At 39.8% G+C, this 22,120-nt stretch overlaps 1 protein-coding gene across 1 annotated transcript in view; it reads right to left on the minus strand.

Moving 5' to 3' along the window:
* Positions 1-22,120, minus strand: part of XPO6 (exportin 6) — a 95,107-nt gene that overhangs the window by 47,129 nt on the left and 25,858 nt on the right. Inside the window, 5 exon segments of the mRNA XM_075069373.1 lie at positions 3,282-3,359; positions 4,003-4,162; positions 8,965-9,162; positions 12,970-13,082; positions 15,626-15,716. Coding sequence (XP_074925474.1) covers positions 3,282-3,359; positions 4,003-4,162; positions 8,965-9,162; positions 12,970-13,082; positions 15,626-15,716 — 640 coding nt within the window.

Raw genomic sequence — 22,120 nt, forward strand, 5'->3', positions numbered from 1 at the left:
GCTGTTTGAAAGTTTCATACCTAAGTATATAGTTTATTACATTCAAATATAAAAAAGAGGAGAGTGCCATGGGCCATCTATGCTAATAGAAAATAGAAGTTAAAGGCTTTGTATGTCTCATTAGTAAAACACAAATGCTTTATTATATGAACTGCAATCACATGTGACCTGACAAGCTTAAATACTTGATCTCAAGTAGTTTTAGAGATTCAAAGATTTAGGCTCAAAGGGACCAGTAAATCATCCAGTCTTAACTTCCTATGAAGCACGGGGCCATAGAACTTCACCCAGTTGTCCCTATACTGAGCCCAATAACTTGCATCTGACTAAAGCATATCTTCCAGAAAGGCATCCGGCCTTATTTGTAGACAGAGAATCCACCACTCCCCCTTGGTAGTTTGTTCCAATGGTTAATACCCTGTAGTGTTCAAACTTGTGCTTTATTTCTAATTCAAGATTGGATGTTTCTCTAAAAAAGATCTGCTGTAGGAATTATTCTGGGAATTTCTCTGGCCTGCGTTATACAGGAGGTCAGACTAGATCATGACAATGGTCCCTTCTGGCCTGGGAATCTGAATTTATCTGGCTTTAACTTCCAGCCACTAGTTCTGGTTACACCTTTCTGCGCTAGCCCTTTAGAACCTGGTATTTTCTCCCAATGCAGGTGCTTGTAAACTAAACACATCATTTCTCAACCTTCTTTATGATAAGCTAAACATTGAGCTCTTTCGGTCTCTCACTGAGGCATTTTCTCCAGTCCCCAAATCATTTTTCTGGTTCTTTTCTGCAACCTAATTTTCAACCTTCTTTATAAAATGTGGACACCAGAACTGCACACACTATTCCAGTATCAGTCTCACCAACATCACACGCACAGGTCAAGACACCTTCCTACTCCCCTGTTTATATATCCAAGGATCACCTTAGCCCTTTCTTGCCACAGTACTGAACAGGAGCTCATGGTGAATTGCTTATTACTACGACTCCTATAGAGGTCTTTTCAGAATCACTGCTATCCAGGATACAGTCCTCCATTCTATAAGCATGGTCTGCCTTCTTTATTCTTATACGCATGGCCTTGCTTTGGCTGTACAAAAACACAGCTTGAACGGGCTTGATTTACCAAGCAATCCATGCTGTTCTGTATGAATGCCCTAACCATGTTATTTATCACTCCAAACTTTTGAGTCATTTGCTACTAGCAACGTCAAACTAGCATTACTCAAGTGTTTTTCCAAAGACAATAATCTTGGTGAATCAACAATGCACTACAAAAATATACTAGTTGAACATCAGTGTAAGGAAGGCATACCCAGATCAATGCCAAGCTTACATACATGGAACCAATCTAGACCAAACAATGCAATTCACTCTTGCAATATGCAATTTTGTACTGTTTTATTTTGTTAATACTCAGATTCTTCAAATACTTAGCCTGCAACAGGGTTAAATAATTTTTCCCTTGATAACTAGGTACCACTGTTCTTCTAGAGGAGTTTCAGATACATACACTAATATCCTAACATGTACAGACCCCAAAGCTAAGTTTTAGTTCTTTCAGTTGGTTTGACAACCTTTGGAGTTACTCAGCCTAAGTAAACTTACTAGAGTAGTTTGAGCACAGTGAAGTGATCTGTACCAGTTCATCAGGGTAACTGTTCTTAATGGAAAATGAGAAGAAAAGTGGAATCTGTTCCAACACACATTTTTAGTTTTTACTACAGTGGAAGAACTGTATTAATTCACAGGATGCACTATGTGATCTAGAAGCTTTTATTGTAACTGCGTGTCAACACTAGTATGAAGAAATAAGTCATTGTTTAGGTAGAGGAATTTCCTCTTTTCTCTACAAGACTTGACATTTAGACATCCTTAACTAGCACAAGTTTGTGAAATTTTTCTGTGGAGGGTAGAGCCAACTTCGGAGAGGTTTTTAATTTAAAAGCTGTTTCAGTGAAGCTCTACTATATACAACTAGATGTGAAATTGCATCACAATATTTGTTCTTGTTTCTCAGAATATGGGAGGAAGAAAGGGCTATGACATCTTTAGTTGCTGCAGAAAGAAGCCAAGTTGAACTTGGACCATTTGATACGAGACAACAAGGAAACTGTTGGTCCTCAGAACAATGGCGTGGGATTTGCTCCTGTTCAATCTCCAGGATCTACAAGCTCCCTTTCCTCCAAATTGCAAAAGCATTAACTATCTATAATATGCACATCATCTTAGTAATTTAAGCAATGTGCATGCTCCATTTTCAAAGCTAGTTAAAGGAGACAAGTATATGAATCAGCTGTAAAGCAGATGCATAGCCAAGCTCTAAAGGCAGCTACTTGTCCTAACGCTGCTGTGCAAGCTGCTGTGTCTGTAGTCAGAGGGGGAAGTGGGTAGAGAGTACACATTTATCTTTTGGATATGTTACTGATATGGAGCTGAAAGCCACATCTATATTGTATTAGAAGTTAAAGGTCAGACTGGATCACAGTGGTCTGTTCTGGCCTTGGAATCTATGAATTAGCTAAGCCTGCAATCTTTCCTGGCTTCCCATGCACTTACAGCTGCAATTCATAGATGAAAGCCAACACTGATGCCAGACAGTTTAGGAACTGGCTATTTTTCAACAGCCTTTCCTCCCGTGCACCTCCACAACAGGAAAGGTGCTGACAGCTTGGATGCCACATGTGCAGTCTTGAATGGAAGTAGCACATTTTCAGTGGAGAGACCCCAGCCATGGAGGTTGCTTCCTCTGCTGGTCCCATATGTGCCGGAGACAGGGGAAGGTACAAAAGGGACTTGGCCCCAAGCCTCCATACTTCTTAAGACAGCACCATACCCCCCACTTTTGAGAATCTGAATGTGGCAAGGACGCAACAGGTGGGAGCAGCGCTGACTGGAGTTGGGTGGCGTAATGGCACAGCCCCTTCCCTATTGGTATGACAAAGTGGCGGCTTGGCTGAATTTGAGTGAGTGGCATTCCTACCTAGCACACAGGGTTGCAACACCAGTCATATTTGGCCCGTCGTGGTTGATTGCCCCCCCACTACTTTTGCAGGCTTCGTTGTTCACCCAAATCTGGTTGCCAGCACAGACTTATCTTTCAGAGCACAGCACAAAGCATATCTTTCCAGTAAAACATTTGTCTGACTATGGATCACTATTTAGGAAGGAAATGTTACAACAGGGATGGATCTGCGCTATGTACTGTGGGTAGCTTAGTGGTTTTGGTTTATGTCGGCAACCAAAAGCTATGTCGATTATATAAAAATTAAGTATTACCATACCATTTTCTCCTGAAGATGGGGATGGTGGTGGAGTGGCAGCAGTAACACTATGTTTGTCCCAGATGCTCTCTAAAATACCTGCCAAGAAAGTGGAAGAGTGCTGTCAGCCCAGCTAGGTTTATAGACATTTCATACAGGGCTACTATCTGTATCCCAAACTTCCTTAATTTAGGATAGCCACCTCAAGGTTTATGCAATTAACCAGAGAAACCTAAGTGCATCAGAGTAGACACTTCCAGATGTATAGGTTAGATCTTTATTCCTTTTTAACTGCAGTGACAGCGCAAGAAATAAAGTATCGTCACAGGTGGTTGTGGACATTAGAACTTATACAACACTTAATAAAAAAACTTGTAGTGCTCTTCATTTATGAAGAGTTAAAGACAACACTAAGTTCTCATGCATGCGAGCATATCTGCTTGGTCCAAGTTCATCTTTATAAACAAAGATGACCAAGCACAGCTATTACAGCTACAGTGCTCTGTAATTTAGTTTTAGTCAGCACATTTCATCATAAGCTATTCCAGAAGCTATTTACACAGCAGAGTTAAGAGCTCAGCCAGCAGGAAGCAGTCACTACATAACTAGCGGGGTTCTTGTTTCACTGAATGATCAGCTTCACAGCTGCAAGTCTGCCAGCATTTTACATATTCACACACTGTTGCAGAAAGAGGCCGGGGACAGATATTTGTTCCAACCCTACAAGTGCAGTTATACTTACCTGTGAGAAGCCCAAGTACCGTTTGTACCTGATCCAGGAGCAGTTTGCGTAACTCTTCTTTCCGTGCCACGCTAAGATCCTCCCTGGGGCACGCCAACTCTTCCGATGTAGTCTTCAGCATGATCAGACCAAGAGGAGTGGTCACAGGGGACTGAATCAACTGGAAGAACAAACAAGATGTGAACAATGTCACTAACATTTTGTTCATTAACTGTTACAGAAACCCACAAGATCAGTCTTCAAGTTGATAGTTTATGGACACTCCCAAGTGTCCGGGTCCATGCTGGATCACTAAATCATTTTTTGCAGTACACTTCGGGGGAATATAAGCACGGATTCTTGTTTTCCTGAAGCAACAGTTGATCATCATCCTGACGTACCAATCCTAGTAGTATGGGAATCCTTGAGACTTCAGTAGAGCTTTCATGCTCACACGTTCCCTGCTCCAACATTTTTACAAGTCAGACAGTCTGTTTCCTCTCCCTTTGTGGAGGTTGCTAGTCATTAGGACTGCATCACACACCACTTTAAATGACAGGTTGCTCCTGAAGTAGTTCTCTCATGGTAGGAACTTATGCCACCAGCCAAGCAGCTACATCAGTGGAAATTTAGATCATAAGTAACTGTGGCCAAAATTACATCAAAACAAACAGTAATTAAGGATTTTCTAATCTCTCCTGGCATACTCACTTCAATACTATTGTAAGTCACATTTACTTTAAAGCGGGAAGTTTCCTTTCCCCAACATGTGCAGAAGAGAACGAAGTGGGTCCAGAGAGAGTACATTACACTACTGTACGTTTCATGTTTTCAAGGTATCTAAAGCCTGGGTTAGATACCTCGAGATATTCAATTTAAATAAATTCAAGAATTGAGGTGGTGAGTGACTGGGGAATGTGTTGAACCTCAACCTGTTTTCAAAACCTAAAGGAGCCTTTACTTCTAGCCTAGAATATCATATACCAGATATTCACTACTCTCTCGAAGTATAGCTGGTATTTCTCAATATGACAAGTAATGTAAAGTACATTTGTGGTAACGTGATTGTGATGAACTGGGAATGTTCTTAATGTTTTCTCTGAATACTGTGTTGATGCCTCAGTGTCCCCTATGTAGTTCTTAAGTATCTAGGTGGTGGAATAAGGGTGTGTGATTGCTGCAGAGCAAAAGGCCAATGTACATAAATGCCTGACACAGTCTCCTAGCAACTGACGGCCTGGACCCCTTCTCTGCAAAGGTGCCAACTGAAGGTGTTGAAGACAAAGAAGTCAGGTGACCTCCTGGCCAGGGAAAGGAACTGAGCAGAGGAGGAGGGGCTGGAGGGGTTCTGAGTCTGGAGCTGGCTAGGGACCAGGAGTAAAGTGCAGACGTGGGGGTCTGGCTCACTGCCCCCCAGAATGGACCCAGCCGAGGGGTCCCGTTCGCTGTACTTAAAAGGTCTGTTTTAGACCGTGTTCCTGTCATCTAATAAACCTCTGTTTTACTGGCTGGCTGAAAGTCATGTCTGCCTGCAAAGTGGGGGTGCAGCACCCTATGGCTTCCCCAGGACCCCACTGGGGTGGGCTCGCTGTGGGAAGCGCACGGAGGGGCAGAGGATGCTGAATGCTCCAAGGACAGACCCAGGAGGTGAAGACGTGTGAGCTTCTTTCCCTGAAAAAGTCTGCTCCAAGGGAGAGGAGGCTGCCCAAAATCCTGACTGGCTTTGTGAGGAGCAGTTTCAGAGCATCGCCCGGGGACTCCGTGACAGTGAGCTCTTGACTTTTAGGGGTGAGGTGCTAATTGATTTAAAGAACTGGATTGGGATGTGTCTACATGAAGAGCAGTTTGACTAAAAATGTGATTTTAAATTAATTTAGTCACATCAGTGGAAACGACTGTGTGGACACTTCAGTTTAAATTAGGCTCATTTTGGTTTATCTTAAATCAATTAACAAGTTTTAAAATAATCCAAATAAACTACTCTTCAATCAAAATAAGGGATTGTCTACGCTTACAGCGCTGCTTCTCCTGTCGCCACAGGTACTCCGCCTTCCCAAGAGGTGGAAGCTATGTCAACAGGAGAAGCCTTCCCATCAACATCAGTGTCTACACTAGGAGCTTATGCCAGTACAACTATGTTGCTTGGGGTGGATTTGAGCGATGTAGTTATACAAAGTTCAGAGTGTAGACTAAGGCTGTGTCTATACTGCCACTTTCAGCGCTAAAACTTTAGTCATTCAGAAATGTAAAAAACACCCTGAGCAACAAAAGTTTTAATGCTGAAAAGTGCCAGTATAGACAGCGCTTTATCAATGGGAGCCGTGCTCTCGGCAATAAAGCTACCACCCCTCATTCAGGGTGGTTATTTTTTATTGCCGGGAGCTCTTCCCCAGCGATAAAGCGTGACTACACTGCCCACGTCACAGCGCTGCTGCGGCTGCACTATAACATGGGCAGTGTAGACACACCCTAAGCGTGTCCACACAGAGGATTTGCACTGGTTTACTTAAGCCAGTGCAAGTTTGTGTGTACACAGCACTTTAGAAATCTCATACATGATCAAGTATAACTAATCCCATTACAGTATTGTTACTTATTGACAAAGTATTTTATCAAGTCTCAATTATAATCACTGAAAGAGTACATTTATACTCAGGTTTGTATTTTTCCTAAATATGACAAGGGTTAATTTAAAAACAAAAATGACCCCCAAAGTTATTCAGTACATTTAGACAATACAACATGCCAGTGAAACTGACTACAAAGATGCTTGAAAATTGGTGAATTGTGACTAAAGTAGTGTTGGTATAATCTACACTATGACATTCTTACAATTATCCAAGCCTTCCCACATGGGCTGACAAAGTCTTAACACACCAGCCACATTCAAACCAGCAACTCTGTCTATTACGACAGGTGCTTAGATTCTACTGTGATAAGTGCATCTACTAGCAACCTACTCTATTAGTTTTGGAGGGTGAGCTATAATTCAGTGATAAAGAGGTTGGAGATCCTTGTAGAAATTGAATGATTTAAGCTTTTCTTTAGCTACTAGGTGAACAATTTGTAACAGCTGAATTCAGACCTTTCATATTTGTGAAGCATCCAAATTTACATATTTGTTTGGTATTTGCAAATACACAAAACTGCTCACAAATTTCAGTCTGTGCATTGCTGGCTCCAACTATTCTGTATTTCAGCTGTGATCATCACTTAATTCACATAGTTCCTGTTCACTGAATGGATGAACAAGCCTTTATAAAACTACTGCTTCCTCAAAATCAGCTTAGATTTCGTTTTTAACTAATCTGAGCTACGGTCGTAAAATCTGCTTTGTGAACAAGTTCTGTTTGTGAAAACCCCTGCAAAATGCAAGCAAGTTTCAAACACGGTCAAAAGAAAATATTTAGAAATCTCTAGAGCATTGATAAAAATTCTCACTATCCTCTCAGTTCTATTAGCCTTACCCAAAGTAAATGTTCAAAAACTATGTTTAATAGTTAATTTACAAAGTTGCTCAACATTTTCAGAATACCTACAGCATTAATCTAGATTTAATCATCTTTGGTGCACTTAAAGGTTCTGAAACAAACAGAAGACAATTCTTAAGGCTCCTTCACTATTTGAAGCTTATTGAGAACAGGCACTGCTATTAGCCAGGATGGGCAGGGATGCAAAACCATGCTCTGAAGTATCCCTAGCCTCTGTTTGCCAGAAGCTGGGAATGGGCGATAGGGGATGGATCACTTTATGATTACCTGTTCTATCCATTCCCTCTGAAAAACATGACATTGGCCACGGTCAGAAGACAGGATACTGGGCTAGATGAATCATTGGTCTGACCCAGTATGGCCATTCTTATGTTCTTATATAGGCCTGAATTTCACATTTACACTAAGGCTCCTTGACATCATTCCGGCAATGGAAAGGGGCCTAAAAGTGGATGTAAAGGGACCTTACTGTAACTCAGAATCAGCCACTCTAGGCTACCAAATCCCTCTCCCTATTTTCCAATCAATATGGCAACAGGAGTTGTTGCCAAAAGTCACAAGGGGTGCACTGAATTACATCATATTCCAGTTTTTTGTAGTTTTATGTGGAACATGAGATCCCAGTGTGATGCAGTGGCTGAGAAAGCTAATGTGATCCTGAGATGCATAAACAGGGGAATCTCAAGTAGGTGTAGAGAGGTTATTTCACCTCTATATTTAGCATGTGATAGACTGCTGCTGGAATTATGTCCAGTTCTGCTGTCCACAAATCAAGAAGGATGCTGATAAATTGGAGAGGGTTAAGAGAAGAGTCATGGGAATGATTGAAGGATTAGAAAACATGCTTTCTAGTGACACATAAGCTCAATGAGCTCCTTGAGTCTAAACAAATAGAAGGTTACGGGGTAACAATCACAGTCTATAAGTACCTACATGGGAAACAAACATTTAATAAATAGCTTTTTAATCTAGAAGAGAAAGGTTTAACATGATCCAATGGGTGGAAGTTGAAGATAGACAAATTCAGACTAGAAATACGGCATACATTTTTAACAGTGAGCACAGCTAACCATTGGAACAATTTAGCAGAGGTCGCAGCGGATTCTCCATCACTGACAATTTTTAAAATCAGGATTGGATGTTGTTATAAAAATAATTACTTTGGGGAAGTTCTATGGTCTGGGTCATACAGGATGTCAGACTAGATGGTCACAATGATCCCTTCTAGTCTTGGAATCTAGGAATTTATGCATGAGGCTAATGGCTGACTATTTGTCAAAGTAAGGGAGGTAGGACTGAAAAGCAATTTTACTTCCTCTTCAGCTTTCTCCAAAATAAAAATGATCAATGAATAAATTCATAAGATATTTAAAGGTTTTATTCAACCATTCCATCTTCCCATTAAAGGTAGCCTCTAATTTAGACAAATTGTTCCATGAAGTGGCACCGAAGATTTCCTGACTTCATCACAGTTTCCCAAAGACATCCTTACCTGTAAGATGTTTGTGAAGAAGTCATGGTAGAACATAGGCCAGTCTTGTCGGCCAATGTCCACAATGACTTTGCAGAGCTTGTTCCTGATAAAATAAGGCAGCGTTTTATGGTGAGCTAGTAGGAGTTTGGGCAGGCAGCTGCGGATATCCATTTTATCTTGAGATGGGACCCCAAGCCACATCTTATTGATCAAGTTCTGAAAGAGAGGCACACGCTGATTTAGCAGATCTTAAAAGGCACAAAGAACTGGTTTTAGTGCAACATTACAATCAGTGGCTAGACATCATGTCTGGAGAACCAGATGGAGGAGCGGATGTGTTATCAGGCAAGAAGCTTTGGGAAAAATTTAGCATTTCAATACATTTCATTTGCAGAGTTTTACAACAAGTTTGTTACCCTCAACTAGTGCATGGATGAAAAACTACCCTTAATCAGTAAAGTGAAGCAGTTGCAAGTATTGCTACTTTAATTTACTGCCCAAACCAGATAACTATTAGGTAAGTGTTGGGACAGATGTGATAGAGTGGTCAAATTAATTAGAATCTAGAGCACAAGAACTTACTCTGGGCCTTGACAGTGATTGTGTGTGGCCCTGGGCACATCTACAGATAAAGAAACTGAGGTCGGAGTTAGTGGGGATAGGTCCCTCACAGAACTGGAGGATGTATTGCTTAATGTTTGTAAAGTGCTTTGAATGTAAGCAGCATTATGTGTTAAATAGAATACAGGGAACTCTAAAGGTAGACAAGTTGATTATTTTAAGAGAGGCTCAAAGACCAAATGTCAAATTTATGGAGTTCTTCCCTTTTCATATGCTGCTTCACATCACAATACACTAACAATTTTCTGTCTTGAGAAATATGGGCAATTTCCACTATCCTAGTATCATTTTTTCTACTAGCATGGCTTGAATGAATCAGTGTTTTTATGGATCTGTAAAACAGTCACTGGTTGGCAAGTTTCAGTATAAACAATTCAGGCTGGAGCAGGCCTGATTTTTGCATATAAAGTCTCGGTGCCCTCTTAACCCTGGGACAGCTAGGTTTCCTCTTTTAAGAAGGGAAACGTTGCAGTAAATAGAGAATCGTCATAACTTCTTCAAGGCAGAATGAGAAGCAAGTTCTGCTTTGGATGAAATGTGGGCCTCCTGAAGTTTTTAAATCCAGAAAGTCCAAGTTAATAGGCCTTTAATGGAAGAGGGCTAAGTTTAGTAAAGGAGTTTTAACTCACTTAGTGACAAAAATCCATAAGAAGGCAGAGTTATGAAGTATTTTTCCTTCAATGCTGAAGCCCCATTTAGAAGCTCTAGAAAATTACTGGCTACTAGTAGCTAAGCCTGTTAAGTAGATGTTTGAGGATAATAGATTCAGGAAGCCTGCTTCTGAGGCAATGCTCTACCCAGTTTCAAGCACATGGCAGGCAGAAATTAAAGACAAATAGCTTTACTCATGACATGACAAAGTCAATTCATAGCATTCAGGCTTTGGTGCAATTTAGACTTGAAGCCACCAAGAAGTCTCCCAAAACAGGTCAAAATTTTATGGTTTGGAGCCAATGTCCAGAGCTACAGGTTAACAGTGACAAAGGAACTGCTTATAGGAAGACTACAGGGCACTGACAAAACCCACAACACAGAGGATCCTCACAAAAAGTCCGTATTAAGAGTAATTCTGGAAGGGTACTGTGTGTACATGAAATTTCTCCCACGTAAATGAGATTTTAAAGTGGTAGCTTCCTCTAGTTGCCTAATGTCCTTGGTAGCAAGTTCCCCTTTCCCAGAAGATCAGCTAGCAGCTTCCATTTGAGACGAAAGAAAAGTGGGCACAGTGGGAGAGGCTGAAGGAGTTTCATTAAAACTCTGCTGTTATTTTTCCACTTCTTCCAGAAAATATCAGCCCCCATAAACCTCCTGGAATAAGTTTTAGGTTTACTGTCCTGCTTTTGCTGATAAATTCACTGTTCCCATATAACCGATCAAACACTACTAAGATAGCTGGAATTAATTTTAGAAATTCCAGGTTCTAAATAAAGAGATTTGAATCTCTAAGCTGGAGTTTATTTCCTTAGAGTTTATGCACTGGTCAGTGATTTCTTTGTTCTGCTAGGCTCTAGACAATTATTTTTCAGAGCTACATTTTTCAGTGAGGCAGAAAGGGGCAGGAATTAAGCTAAGTTGCCAAACCCATGAAAATAATTCAAATTGCTGGAATATGTAGCTCCATAAAATTCCTCTTTAGACAACAGTGTAGTCCCCTATTATTTCTGTCTTAGTTTGGTTAGGGTGCTGGACTGGGACATGGGAGACTCTGGTTCAATGCCCAGTTTTACCACAGGCATAACAGCACTCCCTACTTCACCATGGAATTGTGAGGATAAATACATTAAATACTGTGAAGTGCTCACTATACTATGATGAAGTGGGTATTTACCCACGAAAGTTTATGCTCCAATACGTCTGTTAGTCTATTAGGTGCCACAGGACTCTTTGTCACTATACTATGGTAATGAAAGATGTATAAGTACCTAAGATAGATCACCCACTGACGGCGGTTGGTCAGCAAGTCAGCATTAAGCCCAGTCTGTTTCACCCGGATGGCCTATAACTTTTGTACATGTCCTCTTAGCTCCAGATTTCCTCCTCCACCGCAAGGCTCACAATTGCCATGGAGCAAAAGGTTTGTCCCATAAGTAACAGTTGCAAGTTAGTGTGCAGCTTTCAGCCCCACTGATCAATTTTTTTGTTTGATGTCTTTAGTATATCTTATCTGTGTCCTTACACCTTTCGGAAACATCTGGAATTGCTACACGTCTGACATCACCAGAATAGCTTGCTTATTTATCTGGGTAGCTGTTTTGAGGGGAACTTTGAATGCACCCCTAGTGTGCTTCACTTTCTTAGCACCTTTTTTTTCCTGCCAAAAACTTAGTAAAGTACATACACGACCAGCAAGAGTTGTAAGGGAGAGTTTCTTTTTAATCATAGTAAAGTCTTATGGTATGGTTGCCCTAAGTGGTTTGTCTACAATAATGTCAGTAGAAGCCAGTGGGGTACTATTTCTTTGCCTACTGATGAGCAGTTTTTGTTACTCTGAGCTGTGTCAACCATCCCCTGTTGCATTTCCTGGGATCAGGCTCAGAGCATGAATGATCAATACAGCTAGGAATATGACACAGATGAGCAAGACAAAAGTGCTGTAAGTGAATTAATGTAAAGCATGTCATTGACTATGGCATTGCAATGCAATAAATAGATCCTTTGCATCACTATTTTAGAGAGGATCTAAAAGTAATGATGCAGAATAATGTGGTAGAATAAGACACTTCACATGCATACTGATATATCAGTTGATTGTAGCCTGTGAACAGTTAACATCACATTTTTACACACGCCAGTGTTTGGGTTTTTAAACTTTTACTTAGTTCTCTTTCATAGCTAGGTAACAAGTGGCATGTGGTCTTCCAGCAGAGTGATATTACATCTTTGACTAATTCATAGGCAAAGCAGAATGAGCTGTCAACCAGATCCTTTAGATTCCACAGAATACGGAATTTTGTTGTATCGTTTATGCTAGTTTGTGGCATCTAGCTATACATAACTGAGTTACCATTTCTGATCTGTAAAGGATATGAAGGATCTATTCTGTGACCGATTCATCCATAATTCTGTGAATTATATCAAAATCTAAGACAGCATCCTAAATTCTAGACATTTCCTATCTGAAGTCAGCAATAAGCAATTTTCTCAATCTGTATTCAAGGATTCATATTCCATTTTATTCCCTCTCAAACTGCACTTTAAAATATTCCCCTTACAAGGGAACTATAAAAGAAAGCCATGTCCATGTGCTTTTCAGGTGGTTCTCACTTTAATCTTAAAAACCTTATAGTTAATACAAACTATTCTAAACACAAATCACATCAAAGAAGAGTTAATACAGAGGAATCCACTAATCAGGCAATAATGGTGTTCTGGGTAAGTTTACCCTTTTTTCTTGTGTCTCACCTCAAACACTGTCAAACTGTACATCATTACGTAGTCGTTTCTTGTGCTTGACAGGAAATAGAGGCAGAATCTCCAGGCGCCTATCTGCTGGGCAAAGTTATTCAGAAGCTCCTCTGCGAAAATCAAGTATCAACAAAACACATGCATTAATATTCATAAGCTGTCTTCGTACCCAAGACGATATTTGTTTCCATAGCTCCATAAATCTGAATGGAACTTCAGATATTTTTCAATCTGATCTATTAGTTTAATAATGCTCAGACAACCTGAGCTAATTCAAAAGCAGCCACAAAACCTACCTATAACCTTCAATGCAACCAAAATGAGTAGGTGCATGGTATCAGAATTTGTTGTGTATGATTTTAACATTCCCAAAAGCATAATGTAACAACAGACTTGGGTTAGATTAGCTTGATACTAATGGAACCTTTAGATCCACAGAGCAGGTCTCTGCCACCTAAGGTAACAGACACTGATAACAGTAGGATGAGGTAGCAGCAGTAGGTTGTCATATTCTATGTAGACCAGACACTAGAGCAAGATTATCTATTTTGCCAGGGGTCTTTACAAATAATTCCTTTGCTGTCAGCAACACTTGGATTCAGGAATCTTGGTTTCAGTTGTGGGTTCTGTAGAAGAATGTGCTCTGGGGGGCACAGATTTTTCTACCTGTGTTCTCCAGCCTGTTACTTTCCATCACTTCTGGTTTCTTGTTCAAGTCTTCCTGCCCCCAGTACCACTACCACCAACTCCTTGTTCCAGTCTCCTTTCCTTACCCAGCCAGTTCCAGTAGATTCCCAAGCCCTCTTCCCAGTCTTTCCTCCACCTCAGACTCCTTGTCTCTTGTCCCCTGTGCATTGTAGTCAGACAGCTTTCTCCTTTGCCATGCTGTCTGGGAGTCAGAAGAAGGGGCAGAGAGGGGTAGAGGAGCACTAAGACCACAGGAGAGGGTTTCCCTATTCTCAACTCCAGTGCCCAGTGCTATCGCAGCTCATCATACCCAGGAGCAGCAATTGCAGGAAAAGTCCTCCTCAGCCCCAGGGTTGAACAATCAATGCAGACAGAATCTTCTGAATTTAGCTGCCAAACTAAAATCTCTATTGAACTGTCTTAAAAAAACATGCCCAAGAAAATGTATTTTCCCTAAGTGTTTTCAAATATTGAACTGTTTTTTGCTAAAATTTTCAAAAAAGAAAATCTGAGGCAGACACCTAGCTTGCAAAATTTCAACCCGAATAGGTAAAGTTTGGCAAAGTTCTGAGCAACTGAAAACTGCACCTTATAATGGAAAGTGTCAGGCAACCTTAACGATAGTCAGCACTACTACTCTGCCTCTAACAAATAAGAAAAACAAATGGCAAAAGTTGAGATATTGGTCCACTGTGAAACAGACTGGGTAGAATTTAAGGGTTTGTCTACAGGAACAGTTTGCGGCAAGCTGGGATGTGAATTTATCTTGCACTAGCCAGCCACGGACTGATTGTCCATGTGGACATGGCTAACAAGCATTAACAGTTCAATGAGTTTTCACCTAATCCCATTTCAAAGACTAGATGAGTTTGTTAATGCATGTCAGTAGGGCCTACACGGACAGTCATTCTATGGCAGGCTAGCATGGGACAGATTCACAGCCGAGCTTGCCACAAAACTAAAATGTTCATATATTGCCCAAATACTGACATTCTGCAGTAAAGTTTTCTTTGTTTTGCTAATTGTTCTTAGATCTACATATACCTCTGATGGGAAGCATTATAATCCCCCATCTTTTACAAATTTCTCTCAAATGCTCAGAAAGATTCTGTTTCTAGGATGACCACATCCAATTACTCTTTTTGTAAAAGTCTGGCCTGGGGGAAAAGCTGCATGGGTTTGTGTTCTACAAATTGAACAAAGCCAAAAGTATGCGAACGGTCGCCTTTTCTCCAGTCACTGAGTGTACCGGGGAAGAAAGAGTCAATACCACCCTCTTTAGCCAGACGGTGAAATTTCAGGTGAAGACAGCATGCGTACATGCTGAAAATATATTTTCAAGTATAATGAACCTGGAGGGAATACAGGCTATATTACTGAAGTCTCAGAGGTTATAAATACATAGCCTGTCCTCGTAGAAAGGAACCAGAAGACTGTGTAACCTCCTCATTTTTTAGTGTATTGCAGGCCTGATTCATCCACCCTGCTGTTGGTTGCATATTATGCAAGTTATTTCTACTGGTCTTCATAAGCCTGGATCTGCTCAGATCCACCAGTATGAACACAAATGTATTTCCACTTGCCATTTTGCACTACCAAAGAGCTACCCCAAGTGTGTCAGTGTGGGTAATGAATGTATGCCTCCTCTTTTGGATCTGCTCTCCTACATCTTTCTCATTCCCCTCTTAGTACAGAAAAAGCTTCACGCATTTGCTCCATCATTTGTCACACAGCAGTCTCCTTCACAGGCTCTTCATGGAGCGCAGCAGTTTGTAGGCAGAGAAGTAGGGACCCGCCCTCACAACTAGCTAAGTTTCCATCAGCCTGGGAAACAAGTTCCTTTCTCACCATTTCCACCTTCAGCAGACAACCAAACTATGGAGTTTTCTGCTGCTGCTGCTTGGAGATCAAATATCTAATCCAAAAAATGTTGTTCAAGGAAGTAAAAGGGATTGTCTGAACTTACCTATCTCACGTTTCCGTTCATTTGTTGTGCAATTGTGGAAAAACTCTGTCATTAGACTCTCCAAAGCGCGCAGGGAGGCCTCTTCTGATGCCTGACAATGACATTGAAAGGAAAAGGAGGTCAGAAAGTGCCTCTGGTTTACATTCAATTGTAAGTAAAGTTTATTTCCTTATAAGACAAAGTGCTAAGGGGTCCATATAATGCATGCTGGATGAACAGTCTCAGCAACCAAACAAAAGAGCAGCATGTTACAGAGTGAAATTTAATATGAAGTTCACAACCTGTAGAAAGAAGTCAACAGCTACTAACAGAATATCTCCAGGATGAGTAAAAAGCCTCAGAGGTTATTTTAAAGTCTCATTTGTTCAGTCAAACTTGTTAATGAGAGCACCACTTTATAAAGCAAGTTCCCCTCCCCTCTAATTACAGACACTTGTTCTTGTTACAAATGTTAGTTCATCCATTGGAATAATTCTTACATGAACACCAGCTTCAGATTAACACACTTCAGAAATTCAGAGGCATCAAGGCATAGCAAACTGAACAAAAGACTAGATGCTAAAAGTCCTGAAATCTATTCCCATCCCTGGCTCAACGGGTGGCCATGGTCTGTTTGCCACCTCTTTGCTTCAGTCTGCTCATCTGTTTTTTTAAAAAAAAAAAGTGTGTGGGGGGGCACCACCAACATACTCCACTTGGCACAGGAAAATGGGGGGATTTAAAGGATTAATGTTCGTACAGAGCTTTGACAACTGAGTGCTACACAAATGTTTAATAATTTGATTCAGGGAGGATGAATTGCCTAATCTCTTTTCCTTTTTCGCCAGCTGCAGCTTGGTTTTTAGAAAACCTCAAAGACAGTGGTTCAATATGGAGCAGTTACAAGGTAGCTATAGCTTTATTTCTCCCGAGGGCCATCTGTAATAAATGGGATTAATTCATTTGTTTCACAGTGTCTGGAGATGGAATGATTATGTTGAGCCAGAGTTAGGACGATTCTTGAACCAATCAGTATGGAGGCACTGTGTTTGCCCTTCTCATCTAACTCTTATAATGGATAGCCCTCTTGTCAGTTTTATCACTAATGGTTTTTGTTATGGAAGAGACATGCCATTTGTCATTTCTCCAACATTTTCAGGTAACACATTGCTCTTTCACTAATAAGAGCACAGACTTAAGCCTAGACCTTCCTTGGGACTATACAAAGGTAGTGGCACAGGCAGGCATCTACTGTTCAGCCCTATTTCAGGCACAAAAAAAGTTACACATAAACCAAGGCTTTGCCTACACTGCCAATTTAATAGGTGCTTAAAAAAGCCCTCCCCCAAGTTTTGCCACAGCAAATGGCAGTGTAAATGGCTCGTTATGGGCAGCAGCACTCTCCTGTCAACAACAGGAACCCCGCTCTAGGTGGAAGTATTTTGTTGGCAAAAGTGCCAATAAACAGTGTTTACACTGCCTGACTTTTAGCAACATGGCCCTGTTGCTAAAAGCTGTGTAGTGTAGACAAAGCCTCAGGCAGACTAGCACTGTGACAAGTAGTCTTCTGGGAGAAGATCAGTCTACATCACCTACAGAAGCAACATGAATTTCTCTATTGCTAAAGCCCAATTCCACATGCTCCACACAAGGCTTCCAGTTTTTCTAGCGTTCCACTGCAAAACCAAGTTGGAGAGGATATTTCTAAGCTTCCCCGTATCACAGACTATGAGAACCAATAATTTAATAAAAGATTAAGAAAAATACATCTGTTCTCATAGCAACTGATAATGGATGCTTAGTAAGATTAAGCATTCTGCTGCTAAACAGAAAATACATGGAGGAAGGATAACAGAAAAATGTGTATCTCAAAAATTGGATGCTCCTTAGAAAAAGCCACTTGTGATTGTGAAAGCCATCCTGATAGTGAAAAATTATATTTAAAAACAAACACAATCAATCGAGCTGTAGGTCACATTTCCATTTTAAGCAACTGCACAGGTCATTATTATTTTTTTAAATCCATATAGATTTGCTTCTTTGCAAAAAGGTTGCATGCACAATAAACTTAATCTTCAAGTTGTTCCTTCCAACTGCTACCCCACTTTTTCCATCTGTCTCCCTTACTAGTAGCAATAATTATGCATAAGCAAGCTGGATAAAAATCAATGATTTAAAAAATGGACTTTTTTGATAAAATGCTATTGGATGAAAAAATCTAAAGATAGTTTTAATTAAGATACATTATAGCTCAAAGAATCTCATCATAGAATAGGGTTTATAAATTTAAATTCTACAGTATGAGACAATATATTCATGAAACGTTTAAGACAAGTTTTAAACGAGTTCCAATACTTCATGGAGTAGGGACCCAATCTTATGGGGTTCTAGGGATTTCAGCATAGATTATTTAGGTTAATCCTTCTATCTACCCAATGGGACTCAGTGCTCAATCTAGAAGATACCATCAGAGATGCTTAGTTTTGCAGTTCTCAAACTGTGGATTTGTGTCTCCAGAGATAACATGCTTGTTAACAGCAAAAATGTGTTTAAATAAATAGAGGCGAGAAATAACAGACCTCAACCCTATTATCCCTCTGCAAATTTATGTACACAGAGTCAATCCCTTATTTCTCTCTAGAAGTGCCAAGTTTCAAAAAGTTCAATGAATAGAAGATTGTTGCTGGCGGAACAGATCGGGACACGGAGAAGTCTGAAGATAAATGTGAGAAGGGAGGGACAGGCAGTAGAAACAAAAGTGAAACTGTTTGAGCAGCATATTCCAGAAGTCTTGAGGTCTGAGTGTAGCCTTCGTTGATTTGATATACACCATACCATTTTCTCACCAGAAGGGAAAGCCTACAATGGCAGCAGGCTGTAAAAGAGACCCAGTTTGGGAATATTTTGATGAAGTTCCTCGACCCGTGAGTAAGACAGGCATGCGTGCAAAATGCAACAGTCCAACAAAGAAATCAAGGCCTGGTTGCCTGAATGAAACAACATCATGAGAAGTAACATAAGAACGGCCGTACTGGGTCAGAACAAAGGTCCATCTAGCCCAGTATCTGTCTACCAACAGTGGCCAATGCCAGGTGCCCCGGAGGGAGTGAACCTAACAGGCAGATGATCACGTGCATCTCTCTCTTGCCCCATCTCCATCCTCTGACGAACATAGTAGGACCCATTCTTTACCCATCCTGGCTAATAGCCATTTATGACTTAGCACCACGAATTATATCCAGTTCCTTTTAATGCTGTTATAGTCCTAGCCTTCACAAACCTCCTCAGGTAAGAGTTCCACAAGTTGACTGTGCGCTGTGTGAAGGAGAATTCCTTTTATTTGTTTTAACCTGATGCCTATTAATTTCATATTGACCTCTAGTTCTTGTATTATGGGAATAAGTAAATAACTTTCCCTTATCTACTTTCTCCACATCACTCATGATTTTATATCTCCTATCATATCCCCCTTAGTCCTTCTCCTTTTTCCTTCTCAGGAGGAAGCTGCGTTGAAGATGATGAAAGGAACATGTGCTGAACATGCAGGACTTTCAGGTTGGTAACTTTTTTATTCATACTTCTTTCTTAGGACTGCCTGTCTTCCTTCTCTCGACTATTCTTAATTCTCATGTTGAGCAAAAAATATAATTGTTACTCTATGGTACTATGTTTTAGATGCAGTTGTGGTAAAAAAAATATCTGAAATGGCAGATCTTGCTTTGACATTTCACCTTTAAATAGATCTGAGTGTCATGAATGCAGTGAGTAACTAAATGAGCAGTATGGTAATAATTAAGTACTGCATTTATTATTTTGTTTAGAGGAGATCCATCCTAACACTACAGGATTCTGAAGACTATCCACCTTCAAGATTACCATCATTCTATAGTTTCAGAGTCATCTGCCAATGATAGTGTTCAGTCATATGTATCACATAGCCACAGTATATCAGCTGTAGCAAAAAAGAAAAAAAAAAAAAAATCATCATCATCCAGAAACAACCATAGATAAATTTGTGATAAAGAACCAGCAGATTACAAAAAGAGGTAATTGATGAAAGAATTGCCCGGTTTGTTTATGCAACAAAAACTTTCCTTTCCGTGTGATTGAGAACCTACACTTCATTAACATGGTTTAGTTATTAAGACCAAGATACAGTCCACCCAACAGAGCAGATGTCACAGGCAAATTGCTGGATAAAGTGTACGAAAGAGAAATTGAGCAGTGTGCAAAAGATCTAGAGGGTAAAATTGTTAACCTGAGTCTTGATGGGTGGAGCAATGTCCACCATGATCCTGCTGTATGTGCTTGTGTGACAACAGAAGAAGGGAATGTCTTCCTTACAGAAACAACTGATACATCAGGAAATGCACACACAGAATACTTACAAGAAGCAGCAGTATAAGCTATAACAAACTGTGGAGAAAAATATATATCAAATGTCTAGCAGGCAGCTTGGTCATAGACAAAGCTGCAAATGTACCCAAGGTGAGAAGAACTTTAGAAGAGAGTCCCAAGCTAATAACATACGGTTGCAGTGCTCATTTGATGAACCTCTTAGCCAAAGACTTCAGTGTTCCAGAAATAAAGGTGAATGTTGTTGAAATTGCAAAATATTTCTGTAACAACTACTTTGCAGCAGCTGCTCTGAAAAAAAAAAAAAAAAAAAAAAGGGAGGAACCAAGCTAACTCTCCCACAAGACGTGCGTTGGAACGCAGTAGTGGACTGTTTTGAGCACTATATCAAGAACTGGCCTAATCTGATGACAGTTTGTGAACAAAACCGTGAAAAAAATAGATGGCACTGTCACAGCCAAAATTCTCAACATTGGACTTAAGAGAAATGTTCAACACATGCTGACTACCCTGAAGCCTATTTCTGTAGCCTTGAACAAAATGCAGGGAAATAGCCATTTTAATGCTGACGTTGTTGAAATTTGGACGGAACTGAGTGAGATCTTAAAAAGAGAAATATCCAATGACAGAATTCAATTACAAGCATTAAAAAAAAACCAAATGGACAAGCACCATCTCCAGCTCATTTTCTCGTAAATATTCTAAATACTTGGTACCAGGGTCAAACCTTAACTGCTGAAAAGGATGAGCTGGCTATGACATGGACATCCAGCAATCATCCCTCCATAATGCCAACTATAATTAACTTCAGAGCTAAGGGTGAACCATTCAAGAAATATGTTTGTTGATGATGTTTTAAAGAAAGTCACACCAGTGAAATGGTGGAAGTCACTTAAGCACTTGCATTCAGAGACTGTTAAAGTGATAATCTCACTCTTAACAGAAGTAGCTTCTTCTGCTGGTGTAGAAAGAATATTTTCCTTTGGACTATATCATTCCAAATTGAGAAATTGTTTGTGAACTGAAAAAGCAAGAAAGCTTGTTTTACTTTTCCAGATTATGAACAAGCAGGAAAATGAAAGTGAAGACGACTGAGTTAGCTGCAGAAGCCAATATTTTAAGTTTCTCATGTTGACCTGGCTGACATAGTAGATTTAATTTTTTAAAAAAACAAAAGCACTTTAACTATTTTAGTTAAAAACAGTTTTAACAAAAACAAACCTGATTTTAAAAAACTTGAATGTTTAACTAAATTCAAAAATTCATATGCTTGTTTTGTTAAAATATTATACGTTTGCTGTTGAAGAAAAAAATCCAGAACACACAACATTGTTGTTTTAGTTAAATAAAACAATTTAAAATGTTTGTCTGGTATGTTCTCCTCCTAATACAGCATGGCAAGAAAATCCTCCAAATATCAATGATTAACCTGTTGAATTGGAGATAGTTCACCTCCCAATAGCTTCATTTACCTTTACCTTTTACCACTTACCTTTGGTAAATGAAATAACCAAACAATTATTCATGTTCTGATATGGCTGTAAAACTAATCTGAAAAGTTTTCAAAATAAGTCATTTTAAAAATATATAGTGTGTACCATCTAAAAATGAAACCTACATCTATCTCTGAGTTGTGAAGAATATGTATTAAGGTTAATACAACCGACAAGAATGCACTTTTGTGTAGAAATCGATGATTAAATTGAGTCTTCCTGACTAGTGATTTAAATAATGATTTAAATTAAATCAAATCCACCCTGGCATAAAGTCTCAGTCTGAGGATTCAATTTTTTAAAAATTACAAAATAATCAAAAGTTGATTATATAATATATCCACAATGACATTTCCACACATTCCTTTCTCTCTGTAGAGTACATACTGTTTTATATTCTTTCCTACCCTATTACCGGCTACCTGATTAGATTAAAAAGTACAAATTCAGTAGTTTAGTGTACACTTTTGCAATTCAGTCCCTTGCTGCTGAAGAGCAAACGTTACATCTCAATATCTGCTTCAGATGTCAAATACGGAAGAATGAATTGTGAGTTGTCAAACTTTGACCACAGCAATATGAAGCAGCCAATTTCCTCCACAGCAGAAGTGTTCTTCCTCCTAGCCCACTGAAGGAAGGCCTCTCACAAGAAGATTACACAGCAGCG

This window comes from Chelonoidis abingdonii, chromosome 9, assembly GCF_003597395.2.
Source record: "Chelonoidis abingdonii isolate Lonesome George chromosome 9, CheloAbing_2.0, whole genome shotgun sequence".
NCBI lineage: Eukaryota > Metazoa > Chordata > Testudines > Testudinidae > Chelonoidis > Chelonoidis abingdonii.